Below are 14,381 nucleotides of genomic sequence, written 5' to 3'. Positions count from 1 at the left end.
ACTACTTTATACTTGGGCGCAAAACAAAACGATATCTTGAATTTGCCGCTTTGTTAATTTTATTTAGATGTTGTGCATTTTTTAAGTGACAAATTTGTTTGGTTGTGTATTATTCTTCTTAACTTCAAGTTTAATGTTAATTTTCTTAGTCCTGTTTAAAAAAACAGGCAGTGGCACAATTGCCAAAAATAGGGTAAACAATCACCAAACGGGGATTTTAGAAGTATTGAGAAATGAATTCTTAGTTCCCCTTTTTGTTACCCATTAATCTGTTAGTTTTTTTGTGTTTTACTGAGCAAAAACAATCTATGTTGATTTTGTAAGAAAAAAAATGAGTTCACAGATTGTTTTAATTGTTATGTATTTAATCTTAGTTGGGGTTTGTGGTGAACCTGACTTTCCAAAATACGTCTACAATGGTCAACAATGTTATAAATGCCCTCCTGGGTATTGTGTGAGTGCTGCCAGTGATAAGTCTTTAGAATGTCCTTATTCTGAGGCTTTTACTACTTCTCCAGAATGTATAGAGTGTTCAGTTGGATATTATTCATCAGGGTAAACTTTTATGATATAAAAAAGTGAAAAATGGTAGTTATAAAACACAAAGGTAGAATTAACATCTATTCTCTGTGTAAGTCTTTATTGCTTTAACCAAACAATGTTAGTATCTTTAACCTAAACAGTATATATTTTACAGAAATATCACCAAATTAATAATATCTAAAATAAAGAAATATCACCAAATTAATAATATCTAAAACTGGCAAAGGCAGACCAATACTGGGTTAGGGCAATAACCCTTTGTTCATTTGGTTAATCCTATTGTATTTAGATGGACAAGACGACAGTATTGCTTACAAAAAGATTCATGTGACAAGGAAAATGAAATGGTAATCCAGGATGGAGGAAAAACGAATAACACCATAGTATGAAAGTCATAAATTTAATTTTGCCTTTTTTACTTTTCAAGCTTTTTATGTAAACTGTTAATTTTCCATTTTTATAAGTGTGGATGCTCACCTTGGTTTAAGTATTCCACTGATGGAAAATCTTGTGTCCCACTTGATAAATCATTAGTCCCATCTAACATACCACAATCATGTCCACCTTGTCCATTATCAACAATAGCAACGAAGACAACATGTCCGCCTTGTTCAGTACCAACATCAACAATAGATACTACTACAACTTGCAAAAATTGTCCAAAATGCTCAGGTTTGTGGTTACATATTTATATATATTATATTATTTATAAGGTTTTTTATACACCTACAGTAAGATTTTTCTTAAGTAAAGTTTAATTAATACATTGATGCTGCAAAGATTAAAAGCAAATAACTTTGGTAACAATCATGTAAGAACTATTAATCTTTGATATCTAAAAATGGTATAAATACCCAAAAAGTATTTTAAGTTTTGAATGTAAAATTGACCTTTTTACAAAAATATTATACAACATATAAAAACAAATTTTTGAAAACTGATAACTGTCTAGTCTACTCATTTTTGTAATAAACTGGTTTATTTACTTAGATTTTATAAAATTTATAACTTAGTGTTTAGTAATAACTTAAATTAAAGTGTAATATTTTTAGTTTTTATTTATCTTTTTGTTTAGAAATAAAATCTACTAATCCAACAAAGTTCTGTATTGCAGTAAATAATAGTTCATGTTCAACTTGGGGTCCTGTCTTTGTCGTTCTGTTTATATTGTCATTATTTCTCAATGTTTTTTTAGGTATTTTCCATGTTGTTAAGTAATTTGTAACAATTGAAAACTGTTGTGTATGCCAATTCTAAATGGTATTAATACACTAATGTGACATAAAAACATACATTGAACCCTGTCTTTAAGAACGTATTTATGCCTAGAGGACTACACTGTATTAAATTACCAAAACCTAACTAAATATTTAAATTTTATACTGTTTATTAAAAGTTTTTTTAAATACTTTAGGAATAAAGTTATCATTTTTGCGTGATTGCTTGGCTAGTCTAAATTGTGCTGAAAAATCAGGTAAGTTTAAATAGATTTTGGAATTAATCAAATTATAATTTAAGGAATAAATATGTAATAAGTTTAAACTAACTAAAATCTAGACTATAAGTTTTAAGACAATATTATGTCTTAATAATTTGTTATAGCTATTTAATTTTCTTAACATTATTAATAGAAATACCAAGTCCTCCCAATCCTCCTAAAAAGGTTAAACCAGAAAATCCGAAACCTAATTCCGGTGAAACATTATTAAAATAATAGTATTATCCTAAAAAAGCAGAAGGCTTTTCAATGTTTTACTTTTACATAGTAACAATTAAAAAAAAATTTAACGAATGGGATTATGTTGGAGATCAAATAACAAAATATATTATTTTTAGAAAAACTGATTGTGGATGTAGAAAGTGATAAAAGACTGGAAAGTTTGGCTCATAACCCAAGTAAGCTGAAATATTTTAAATATTTTGTTAAAAAATATAATTTTTAACAGATGAGTTTTTATTTTTTTTAAATGACATTTTTGTTTATCTGATAACGCTGTTTTTTTCCTTTCAAAAAAGTTATGTTATTTATATATAAACAATTACAATTTGTTTAGTTGGTGATATTGCATATGAATCAATCTGTAAAAGTAAAGGTAAACTTTGTTTTACAAATTAAAAAAAAAGTTATGCTAAATTCTGTTTTCTAACAACAAGTAAAAACTAATTCGGTTTTTAGTAAATTTAAAAGATGAAATTACGAAAGGAGAAGTAATTATAACTTCTGGTCTTGAAACAGATAATAAAAAAGATGGTAAACTTAAAAGTTACTTAAAAACACTTAAAAACAACATTTAAATACATACGTTTTCAACTTTGTTTTTTTACTATTGCTTTTTAAGATTTTAAAAAACAATTTTTAAAAACAACAAAATTAAAAGTAGATATAAATAAACCATACTTATTGTTAAGACCCAGATGCCCTCAAAAATGAAAAGAAAGAGGATAAAAAAGATAGTAGAAAAGGTACATTTATTTTTGTACTTTATTACTACTTGCTTATTATTCTTAAAAATTTCATTTAAAAAAAGAAATTAGTTAAAATACCAAGTTTAGAATGTTTATTTAATAAATATAGGTAATCATAAGTTATAAGTTTGTTTAGCCCCTTTTTTAATATTTTTACACTTTTTTTAGAAGTTTTGTTTAGCCCCTTTTTTAATATTTTTACACTTTTTAATCCCAGTACATACCACAACCTATTCTGGTAAGCATCTAAACAATATACATAAAACAGGACTACAAAAAAAATTTAAAATGAGATTTTTTTCTTAAATGCGAACAAACATTAACCTTTTTAATGTATTATAAATATAAGACAACTATTACCATATTTGCAATTTGCAATCGAAACAGAAGGCTTAAAAAGTAGTGAATGGTGAAACACTACTAAAGTAAGATTTCTTTATTGGTAAAATTTTTAATAAAGTACCATAATCAACAATATTTATTTATTTAGATGATGATAATATATATGAATTAGAAAAAGGAGATCAAAAGATAAAAGAGAGGGCAATAGGTTACCAATTGTTTTACAAATGAATTAAATTAAAAACTTTTGCTTTTAAATGTATCACTGATATTTTTAACTATTATTTTATATTTAAATTTGTATTCTAACATTTAGCTAATACCACAATAATAGAAGAAACTTTTGAAAGTTCTGGTCTTAAAACAATGCTTCAAGATGAGGGTAATTTAAAAGTTTGTAAAAGTTCAAATTTAAATATTAATAAAAATGTTGTTTTCTGTTTTAGAAAAGTCAGCTTTAACTGGGAGCTACTCTGGTACCCACACAAATTATACAAAAAAAGGTTAATTATATATTAATTGTAAAAAATATTTATAACTTCTCAATAGTCTATAAAATTTTAAAATTATAATTTTATTTGGAAATTTATTATTATATTTGGGTAAAAATAAAAAACTTGTTTTTTATTCTTAAAAACAAAATTTCAAAATTGATTTTACTGTTAATAAATTTTAGATTTGGAAAAGCTTAAACTCAAAAAAGGTATTTTTTGATTCAGTTTGTCAATTTTAAGTTTAATTTAATACCTTTATTTATTTTTTAAGTTTCTTAAGTCAAACATTATTAATAACAATATATAATTAAAAGTACTAGTTACCTTCTTTTATGTCTAGCATGTCGATATGCAGAAGATAAAATTCAAGATTTTTATTTTGATAAGTTTTTTCGAAATCTTGAATTAAGTATTAATGAAAGAGCAGATATTAAAGAAAGTAAGTTAACCAAACTTTATGCATTTTTTTATAACATTTTACATAAAGTAAAAAAATGTTTGGTTATATCACTAATAATGTCAAACATTACCCATAATTATTACTAGATGTTTATTTTATTAAAATACCTATTTTATAATTTTAGAGCATAAAGAAATTGAAAATAGATGTATGCATGCTTTTGAAACATGGCTAAACAAGGGTTCCGAAGTTGCAAACATGAATGTTCTTGAAAATTCATTAAAAGAAAGTGGATTAACAGGGATATGGGAAAAAATAATTAATGATTATGAGATTAGTGAAGGTGGGAAATTTGATATAGGTTAAAATTGGATTTATTATTTAAATAGTAAATGAACGTGACTGCTTAGTTAAAGGACTTTTAAAATAAGACTTGTCTAATTTATTTTTTTTATGAAATTTTTTACTGAATTTAAAATTTTTTAGCTAGAAAGTATTTTATAGATTTATTTAATCTCATATAAAGTTGACCAGAAAGTCAAAAAATGCTTCAGTTTTTTTAACCTTAGATTAAACACAAATTTAAGATAAATAAATTCATCACAAAATTTTTATATTTTCAGATCTAGAAACATTTGAAAAAGGTAATATTAAAAAAGACGATGATCTTTGATTTAAAATAATATTTATGCGATTGGGTTAAAATTTTATTTAAAACACATGGGAATATTTTTTTACATTTAGTTTGCAAATATGCTGCGGAAAAGATTAAACATGCTTACTTTGAAAACTTTTTGCGCAAACTTGATTTAACGGAAATTGAAATTGGAAATATTAGAAGTGAGTTAAAGATTTTTATTCCTTTTTAAGCAAAAGTTATTTAAAAAAAATATTGTTACCTGAAATATTAAAATGCCTCACTTAAATTACCATATTTGTTTTATGTTCATGTTATTATTAATATACATTTTAATATAAAAATGATGTTTAGATTCAGATTATAATGAACTTGGGAGCAGGTGCATGCATGCTTTTCGAATTTGGCTAAACAAAGGTTCTAAAATCGCCAACATGTATGCACTTGAAAATTCACTACGAAATAGTGGACAGGCTACATTATGGGAAGAAATAGAAGATGATTTTTGTCTTAAAGATAAAAGTAATAAAACTCTACTCTTCTTTTTTATAAGCCAATTCCAACGATATGTAAAGCTACTCCACAAAATCTTTAAATAGATTCTAAAAACTAACAAACTTTAGGATATTTTGATGTGTTAGCAATAAAAAATTTGACTAAAAATGAGATGCATGTTTTCTATTCTTAAAAAAAATTTACAAATTAATTGTAGTGTTGTTCAATTTTAGATATAAAAAAGCTTGAGCTTAAGACTGGGATTGTTTTAAAGTAGTGTAATTATATTTATTAACCTTAAACATACCTAAGCTAAACTTTATTAATATCATAATACAGAAGTGTCTCATAAAAATAACCAAATTTGTTTTATATATGATAATGCTATTAATAACATTTATTTTAATATAAAAAATTATGTTTAGATTCAAATAATAATAACATTGAGAGCAGGTGTATACATGCTTTTCAACATTGGCTAAACAAGGGTTCTAAAATCGCCAACATTAATGCCTTTGAAAATTTGCTACGAAATACTGGACAAGCTGCATTATGGGAAGAAATAGAAAATGATTTTGGTTTTGAAGATAATAGTAAGGAAAGTTCTGCTCTTCTTCGTAAAAAACAGTTTCAAGCAATACATAATACTCCTCCCACAAAGTATTTTGACTAACGTTGAAACTAAGCATATGCTAAATTTGACCGGTAAACCAAAGCTATGCGTGGTTAAAATCATCAACATTCTTAAATTTGATTTTAAGAGTAATAACTATGAAAAAACTTTCCCAAACCTAGGAGGTGGCCTCCTTTGAGCAGTTTTTATTTTTTTAATGTTAGTTGGTTTTGAACCCCTATAACAGTTTTCCTTTGCTGATGTGGATATTTTTTATTTACTATTTTTAAAATAAAATAAATTTTTTGCTGTTTATATTTTTATATTAATTGTCTATAACTGTGCATTTTTTAAATAAATTTAAGTCTCAGTTTTTTATACAATAAGCAGCAATAAAAACATGTATTTTATGTGGAATAGTATATTTGTGACGTACACCTCAATGTGACATATATATATATATATTTTAACAAAATTGTAATAGAAAAACACTGGCCAGAAAACAAAATAAGGTTATTATACAACATTTTATACAAAACTATAAAAACGAACTTTTGTTAAAGATCTAAATGGGTAAGTTAGATAATACAATAAACATGAACTTAATCTATACACATTAATAAAATATAAATACAATTGGTACAAACATTTTTTCTCCTTTGTATTTACAAATTAACCTAACAAATAAGTGCTAAAAAAGTACAAGTTAAGCCTTCCTAGCTTGAGATTCTATCGTGGGACAGTAAGCCATAAAACAAAATAAAAATTCACCTACAAAACCGTTTTATGTCGTGTCAAAATAAAATGTTTGGCAGTGGCTCAACTGAATAAAGAGTGTTTGATGAAAAGTACAATTTTTTTTAAAGATTTTTGTTGGTAGGATGATGCGCTTTAGATACAGTTATAAATAAATGCACGTGGTAACATATTTTAAGTTTCTTATTGGGTTAAATATATCTCCCATCAAACACAATGAGGAAAGAGGTCGCAATATGTTAATACCCTGAGTTAGAAAACGAGCCTACAAGATTTACATCATAAGACAACAGTCTTGATTTTTCACACGACGAACAAACATGTTTTCTGTTTTGCCTTTGTGATGCTGTTGGTTAAGCTTGTTAAGCTTGGTTAAAATATCAGATTTTCCCCCTATTGTAAAGATTGGTTGAAAATCGCCAGGTTCAATGTAACTTGGTTTCAGTTGTTTAGGTGGGGAACCACCGTCGTTTTTATCAAGATTAAATTTTGTGTCGACTTCCGGTAGCGGTGTTAAAGAAGGAGATCGAGACAATTCGTTAACAGGATCAACAACAAATTTGCTACCACTACATGTCGAGGAAACCAAACTCAAGTTGCTTCGTTTAATACTTATTGCCTCGTTGTTAAGTACAGCTGTGTTCCATCCCTCCCCAGTATCGCTACTTGGAAATTGTATTTTAGATTTAGTTTCAACCTCAGTTACATTGTCCAACTTACGACGTTGCCTTGGTAATGAACATGAGCGATGACATTTAGGAGACACAAAATCCTCCTTTGTGACCTGAACATTAATCATGCTGCTGCAAACTCTCATCTGATCCCGGATCGAAGAAGAGGAAGATGATCTCTTGAAACTTCCACAGGCGCACTTCATTTTAGTGTTATTGACATGGCAACGCAGAACGAGGCCTGTGTCCGAGCGAGTTGAGCTACTGTTTCTTGTTGCCCATCTGCTTTTTCTTGAAATAGATCGGAGTTGATGACTTGTGCTCAAACTACTACAGCTACTTCTTGCACTACTGCTGCTTCTACTGCTTGTTATAAATGAGTAACAAGATGAGGATCTAGATTCAGCACTTCTGCTTCTTGGGCCCAGGATATTTACAATTTTGTTCTGATTTAAATTGGCCTTGCTTCGATTATAGGCAAAAACCTCTGGTAAAGTAACATTGTTGTTAAGTGACGTGGTTTTGGAATTACTACTAGCATCACAATTCTCGCCTTGACCCGTTTCTGTGTTCTCTGCATTTTCTTTTTCTTCGTTTTGATCAACTTGACTTTCCTCGACAATATTTAGAAATGTTTCTTTTGTACTTCCAGAGCCATTTGGATGCCGAAAATTGTCATCATGATCTTTGTCGTCAGAATCACGTCGATGTGGAAAGAAAACCCCGCTGACGGCTGCGCTTAGATTTGTCCGACTTTGTCTTCGGCTTCCACTCTCATCATCACTGGTTTCTGAGCTGCTTGACTTGCGAGATTTTCGACGCTGGTGAGTACGTCCTTAAAAAGTAAAACAAATAAAAAATTGGTTACATGAATTTGCCTACGTAATTAAAATGTAGTTACTAGTAAATCTATTTATTAACTGGTATTTTTTACTTTTATTAATAATTTGTAATATTGTGTGTTATTTGTTAACATATTTGTATTAGGTAATCTTATTATTTATTTAAGTGGTTTTGTATTCTTTACCTAGTAAAGTAAGTTTAAATAATGACCTTATTTACTAGGGAAAATTCCTATATTTATTTTATTATAGTGCTTGGCAAAATTTGGTACCCAATATAAACCGCCATTTAATACAACACAATTTTCTAAAGAATTATTAAGAAATAAATTTTAGACAATAAAGGATTTGAAACAAGGTCTGTAAAGCACAAAAAGAAAACACGACAATTTAAACAATGAGTTTTAAATAGAATAATATTGCGTGTTTGGCATTTTTCTATAAAAACTCGTGTGGGCTAAAATTAGTGATGCATATTACAACTTGGTATTATTTATAAATACAATAAGCCTGAATCATCTAATAGTTACTCTGTGGAGAAAACTATTTAAACAGAAATTTTCAACAAAGCAATCATGCCAAGTTAATTCCTTTCTCTAGCTTTATTTAGGTCAGATTTACTTTTTAATTCTTATTTTATTTAAAATTCCTCATTGCCCTAAAAAAAAATTTATAGGAAAAAATACAATTTAAACATTAAATTAGGGATTGGCCCAATATCCTTTTTCCTAAAAAATTACTTTAAAAAAAATCACAAAATCTAATATATATCAAAAAGTTATAAATACAACCTATCAGGTATTGGTATTTAACTTTTTATTTTGGCGCTGCAAGAATTTAAATAATGCTTTATTATAGATCAATATGTCAAACTTCATAATAAGATGTGGTTAACCTTTACATGGAAAAAGTTGGCCTTTTACAACTCGCTTACCAGGAAATTAAATTAGGCCTTTTACAATGTTGTAAGCCTTAATGCATTTAACTTAATTAAAAAAAACAAGATATATTTACCAGTTCTTACGCCCATTGTTTTAGGTAGTATCTTTTTTCCTTTAAAAACATTAAACACTCCAGACAATATAGTGTTAGGGTTGGCATCTCCAATATAATGTGACTCGGTTGTGGAATGCTCTTTAATTGGGCTAATGTGGTTTAATCTATGTTCTGTGAAGTCCACGCCATCGTTTTCCAATTCTGTTTCTTCACAGATCTCGTTTAACACAGGAGTGCTTTTTCGTTTCTTTTGTATTCTTTTGTTTTTCTGTAGGGAGGTCCTTTGCAAGCTAATTAGACATAATGGTTCACTTTTTATTTTTATTTTAATTTACAAAAAAAAAGTGATAAGAAAACAAAAAAAACATATAGGCCTATACACAAATGAAATAAGACATTTTTATTAAAAACATTTTTGTAACTTACAAAGATTTTTATTTTTTTGCCAAAATTTAATTAAACTGTATTATTCCTAAAATTTAATTATGTCCATAACTTATTAATAGCTGAAGCCTTATTCTATTAATAACACACAAAATTACATGTCATTAAAGAGTTTAAATGACTGGGCCTGGTTTGCAAATTATGACCTAATTTCCTAGTAATTAATATAATTATTTTAAGCTGTAAATAGCATAGCAATTTAACTACATTATAAAGGCTATATAGAACATCTATTTAATTATCATTACAAAATGTAAAATCCTTAATTAGATACACATTTAAAAAAAAACTTGAATTATCAAGATAAAACTTAGTTTATAAAATATAAACTTTTAAGCAGCGTTATTTTTAAAATTATAATTGATAAATTTTTGTTAACTTACTGAGAGGCAAGAATGTTGGGGTTAAGTGGAATATCTTCACATGCTTCTCCCTCATCATCAGTCGTTGTTTGAGATCGACTTCTTTCCTCCTCCTCGATTAACATGTCGATTCCTCCATGAGCAACACTGAAACCTCTACGAGGAGTAATCGTAAGATGCTCCCGGATGTAGGAGGGTTTGCGTTCAAAGAAACTACTTCCCTCCTCCGAACTGGAGCTTGCTGTTCTCCTGCGATTAAAATCCTCGCTTGAGATAAGAGTTGATTGTTTACAAGGTGGAGAGGCTGCCAATGCACTTGTTGAGGTGTTTTGGTTGTGTTTTTCTGGGTGTAAGGGTCTAAGTCGGTTAGGAATTGTCTGTGCCAAGCTAGTTGGCCCTTTGTCCAGTGTTAAGTCACCTTTATTTAAGTCATCAACACTTTTGTTATTTGTATTGGTTACTTCTTTTAGCAAAGCTCGCTCTGCCAAAAGAAAGTAGGTGGAGGTAATGTGGTCATATCGCTTTTCCTTAATTGCTGCTAAAATGTCATCTTTTTTACCTAGATTTGCTGCAAATATAAATATATAAATGTTAATTTGTTTCCTAGGTATAGGTAACAGGAAAGTCATGTATTAGGCAATCACCTTTAATCATGGTAGTAATTATACTATTATGAAGTTCATCAGAAAGTTTGCTATGAGTTAAGACAGGTGTTGAGTTTCGACGAGCTCTGGTTAAGGACTTAACTCCTTGCAACCAAGGATGGGCTACAATTTCATCAAGGCCAATTCTTTCATCAGGTTCACTGTAAAACAATAAACGATTTTTAAAATAGAAGAATATTTTAAAAGCAATACCAAAATAAAAATAGGAGACGAATATTTTCTTAAAAAGTATAACAGTATTTAAATTTAATTAGGATGTATGGTACCATGCCATTGAATATTTTAGACATTGGGTTAATATTCTCATACAATAAAGTTTTTAAGTTTTATAGACATGCCAGTAGCCTAATAAAATTGTTACCAATACTATATTTGACCTATAAATTTGTTTAAAAAGTTTAACAACTTTTATAAAACGGATTTAATAACTAAAAGTAGAAATGTATATAACCTATATTTTATAAATTTCTAAACTAGTTTATGATTTATACATGAAGGGAATCTAAATGTGAATTATTTTTATACAAAATTTAAAATAAAACGTTGTAATAAAATAAATATATACAATAGTTATTTAGGAGTGTAGGTGTTATAAAAGGTTATTTATACCTATTTGTATTTGCTTTAAAAAGTCAAGTTTAAAAAGCTGTTATAACAGACATGACAAGCTATCAAAACAAACACTATAAAGTGCCCCAAGCTCAACGTTAAAAACCTTACCGAATAATCATTCTTTTGATAAGGTCGCTACATTGTTCGCTGACATGATCAAGCACAGTATACCTGCATTCCATTATGTTAACCAAAGTCTCGCTGTCATTTGCTTCATTAAAAGGAGCTATCCCACATACTAACATGTATAAAATCACACCTGTAAAGGGTATAAATTGCTAAGTAAATATACTTGAATAAAGTCAGGGAAGTAAACAAAGACAAATATTTTAAATTGCTATTAAAAAGTGGGACGTGACAATTGTCATGAGAAAATAAACAAATAATCCTTAATTTAAACAATAAAAAAGTCTTTATCTTGAATAAAAAAGGCCAAAAGAAAAATCAAATTATATACATATATCTATATATACCTTTGGATCAATTTAATCTGAAACTGTAACATGAAGAGTATACAAACCACAATAATGCAAAATTAAATATATATTTTAAAAATTTACATATATCTTATTAAAATTTGATTGTGTTTGGCAAAATAAAATAATGCAATCATAACTGAAGACTTAAAAAACATCTAATGTATTAGTATTATAAATTTTGGATTTACTAGTCTAAAAATATATATATTTTACAGATTTTGTTTATTTTTTCTAAGTTTGATTCCAATTTATTAAAAACAAAATTTAGACCAACCTAGACTCCAAACATCCACTGCAGGTGCATCATACTCTTCACCTAATAAAACTTCAGGTGCAGAATAAGCCAGTGAGCCACATGAAGTTGACAGTTTTTCCCCTGGCTGATATTGATTGCTGAAGCCAAAATCTGTTAGTTTTACAAGGCCTTGACTTTCAAAAAACACGACATTTTCAGGTTTCAAATCGCGATGAACCACATGCAATTTGTGGCAGTAAGCTATAGCACTTACAATCTAAAATGTAATTGAAAGCATTAAATTAATAATTCATTAAAATGACTTAATCTTTTTAAATAGCCTGCTTTACAGTTTAATAAACTAAAATAAATTCAAAATTTACTTAAAATATATAAACGTATTATTTAATTAAAATTTTTTTTTATATAAATACATATATACTACAACAAAACTCTGCAAAAAGTTGATTAATTTAATACTCAACTGTCTTAGGAATTTTGTTTTTAGCAATTACCTGAGCAAAATATTCTTTAGCTTGGTCTTCATGCAGACCTTGATCATGTCGCATAATATAATCAAACATATCACCACCATCGCCAAGTTCCAATATTAAATATAATTTACTTGGAGTTTCAATCACCTGGTATAACCTGACCTGTGAAATATTCAAATTTTATGTATTTTTAAAAATTTAAATCAATTCTAATAGCAAAAAATATTTCTATATTTAAAATATTATTAGTTTGAGCTTTTAGAGTTGATGTGTTTTTTAGACAAAATAATAATAATTTAAATTTATCAACTTATTTTAAGTAAGTATATAATGGGTTATGGTTTATTATTAGCCGAAATTGTTAAATAAGCCATCAGCAAATTGTAACACAAATACAATAGGATTTAATTATGGTATGCTTACTGTGTAACATACATTAGATCAAGTTACAAGACATTGTTAAATTACCATGTTACTTTTCTATTTATGTTAAAATAAAATAAAAGGAGAAACTAACCACATTGGGATGTTGTACAAGTTTCATGCAGGTAACTTCCTGGTAAAGATGGTCAGTTGATATTTGATCCATTTTTGTCTTATCTATTACTTTCACGGCTACTTTTTCACCAGTGAATAAATGATGGGCTAGTTTGACAACCGCAAAATGTCCTTTACCTAAAGTGTTTTTTAACTCATAAGATCCGGCAATCTTGGAGTGTTCTGAGGAACGCCACATTTTTGCTTTTAGTTGTTTTCCAAGTTAGATTTAGTTATTTGTTTCCAATAATGGTTAACTGTTACATTATCAGCAATATTTAAACCTATCCTGATTTGAAAAGGGCCTTCTAGAACTGAGTGAGCATATACACACTCACCCACCAAGTTAAATTTTCCTGATAAAATAATAAATAAAAAATTAACAAAAATAAGAAAGATAGTATCAATATTATAATTTATTGCATTTTTTGTAATTAAGATCAATTTTATCAACTAACAAACAGACAAAGGTTAATTAAAATACATTAAACTAAAGCCATTTCTATATAGAAAAATATATCACAAACCGTATAGTTAAATAATTGTATACACATTACTGATTGTTAAAATACCAAACACTTAGCCTATACTTCATAAACGCAATTAAATTAACAAGAAACAAAAAATGTATTAAAGTTGGTAAGTACGCAATTATCCTATTGTTAGTAACTAACAGATTGGCAAAACCTTAACAATAAGAAAAACCACGTTTTGCTACAACTTTCTTCTGGCTTCCGGCGCACCCCGCAATAAAACATTACACTGTTTTAAAAGTTTGAATTAGCATTTATTTAAAGACCGATGGCTGAATTGTGACGGCAAAACAAACAAGGCGAAGGAATTAAGCTGCGGCAATTATTATAACAGTAGTGTTTCCAAAGTTTTTTTTCGACTTTCACTTTACCAAAAAGGTCATAGATGTGCCGTTTCTTTTTTTTAAGCCCTTTTTTATAAAAAAATTACAAAATAATAAACTAAACTGAAAATAACAACAATAATTAAAAATTTAGTTAACTTCAGTTTTTTATCCTCATATTATTCGAAATTTATTTTACTAGCTTCAAATGTTTTTAACGACAATTGTTCTAAGGTTATCGCTATTTGATGCGTGTTAAATTATTTGATGTTGTTCTAAGATTTGCATTAAAATCTAACTATTGAAAATTGTTACCCCATTTATATAAATTTTCGTACTTACGTCAAATATTGAAACTGTTTGTTACTGGTCAATTGCCAATTGGACTAGATATTTAGGCATCAAAGTAAAGGTTCATTGCATGTTTATTGAAAATTTTAGA

At 27.8% G+C, this 14,381-nt stretch overlaps 2 protein-coding genes across 4 annotated transcripts; one reads left to right on the top strand and one right to left on the bottom strand.

Moving 5' to 3' along the window:
- The first annotated feature begins 225 nt into the window (after positions 1–225).
- LOC145742010 (uncharacterized) lies at positions 226–6,490 on the top strand. 3 transcript variants are annotated; one of them, XM_082559740.1, is made up of 20 exons: positions 226–555; positions 833–926; positions 1,008–1,215; positions 1,658–1,738; positions 1,958–2,017; positions 2,175–2,237; positions 2,380–2,439; positions 2,598–2,636; positions 2,720–2,794; positions 2,953–3,006; positions 3,500–3,559; positions 3,668–3,733; positions 3,798–3,854; positions 4,028–4,054; positions 4,186–4,284; positions 4,430–4,588; positions 4,869–4,889; positions 4,990–5,085; positions 5,237–5,404; positions 5,803–6,490. In XM_082559740.1, the coding sequence occupies exons 1-20, from the start codon at positions 332–334 to the stop codon at positions 6,048–6,050; spliced, it is 1,959 nt and encodes a 652-aa protein (XP_082415866.1). In that variant the 5' UTR covers positions 226–331; the 3' UTR covers positions 6,051–6,490. The 3 variants fall into 3 exon arrangements, with proteins under 3 accessions (XP_082415866.1, XP_082415865.1, XP_082415867.1); XM_082559739.1 differs by having other exon boundaries at positions 227–555; positions 1,619–1,738; positions 5,803–6,488; XM_082559741.1 differs by lacking the exons at positions 2,720–2,794; positions 2,953–3,006 and having other exon boundaries at positions 227–555; positions 1,619–1,738; positions 5,803–6,488.
- Positions 6,408–13,434, bottom strand: LOC145742009 (uncharacterized). Its single transcript, XM_082559737.1, has 8 exons — positions 13,064–13,434; positions 12,568–12,708; positions 12,092–12,329; positions 11,447–11,597; positions 10,706–10,866; positions 10,083–10,629; positions 9,274–9,545; positions 6,408–8,252 (listed from the first exon to the last, which is right to left on the bottom strand). Exons 1-8 carry the CDS (start codon positions 13,280–13,282, stop codon positions 7,021–7,023), a joined length of 2,961 nt encoding a protein of 986 aa, XP_082415863.1. The 5' UTR covers positions 13,283–13,434; the 3' UTR covers positions 6,408–7,020.
- Positions 13,435–14,381: the final 947 nt, after the last annotated feature.

This window comes from Corella eumyota, chromosome 2 (assembly GCF_963082875.1).
Source record: "Corella eumyota chromosome 2, kaCorEumy4.1, whole genome shotgun sequence".
Taxonomy (NCBI): domain Eukaryota; kingdom Metazoa; phylum Chordata; class Ascidiacea; order Phlebobranchia; family Corellidae; genus Corella; species Corella eumyota.
Note: the sequence above shows the minus strand (reverse complement) of the source record. Positions and strands in the feature narration are given on the sequence as shown.

Bases quoted from the DNA above. Each gene is read 5' to 3' on its own strand.
- LOC145742010 (XM_082559739.1), top strand. From the start codon at position 332: ATGAGTTCACAGATTGTTTTAATTGTTATGTATTTAATCTTAGTTGGG. The intron at 3,007-3,499 runs GTACATTTATTT...TTATTTATTTAG, and splicing joins TAAAAAAGATAGTAGAAAAG to ATGATGATAATATATATGAA. The intron at 3,734-3,797 runs GTAATTTAAAAG...TTTCTGTTTTAG, and splicing joins AACAATGCTTCAAGATGAGG to AAAAGTCAGCTTTAACTGGG.
- LOC145742009 (XM_082559737.1), bottom strand. From the start codon at position 13,282: ATGTGGCGTTCCTCAGAACACTCCAAGATTGCCGGATCTTATGAGTTA. The intron at 11,598-12,091 runs GTTGGTCTAAAT...TACCCTTTACAG, and splicing joins AGTGGATGTTTGGAGTCTAG to GTGTGATTTTATACATGTTA. The intron at 10,630-10,705 runs GTGATTGCCTAA...TTATATTTGCAG, and splicing joins AATTACTACCATGATTAAAG to CAAATCTAGGTAAAAAAGAT.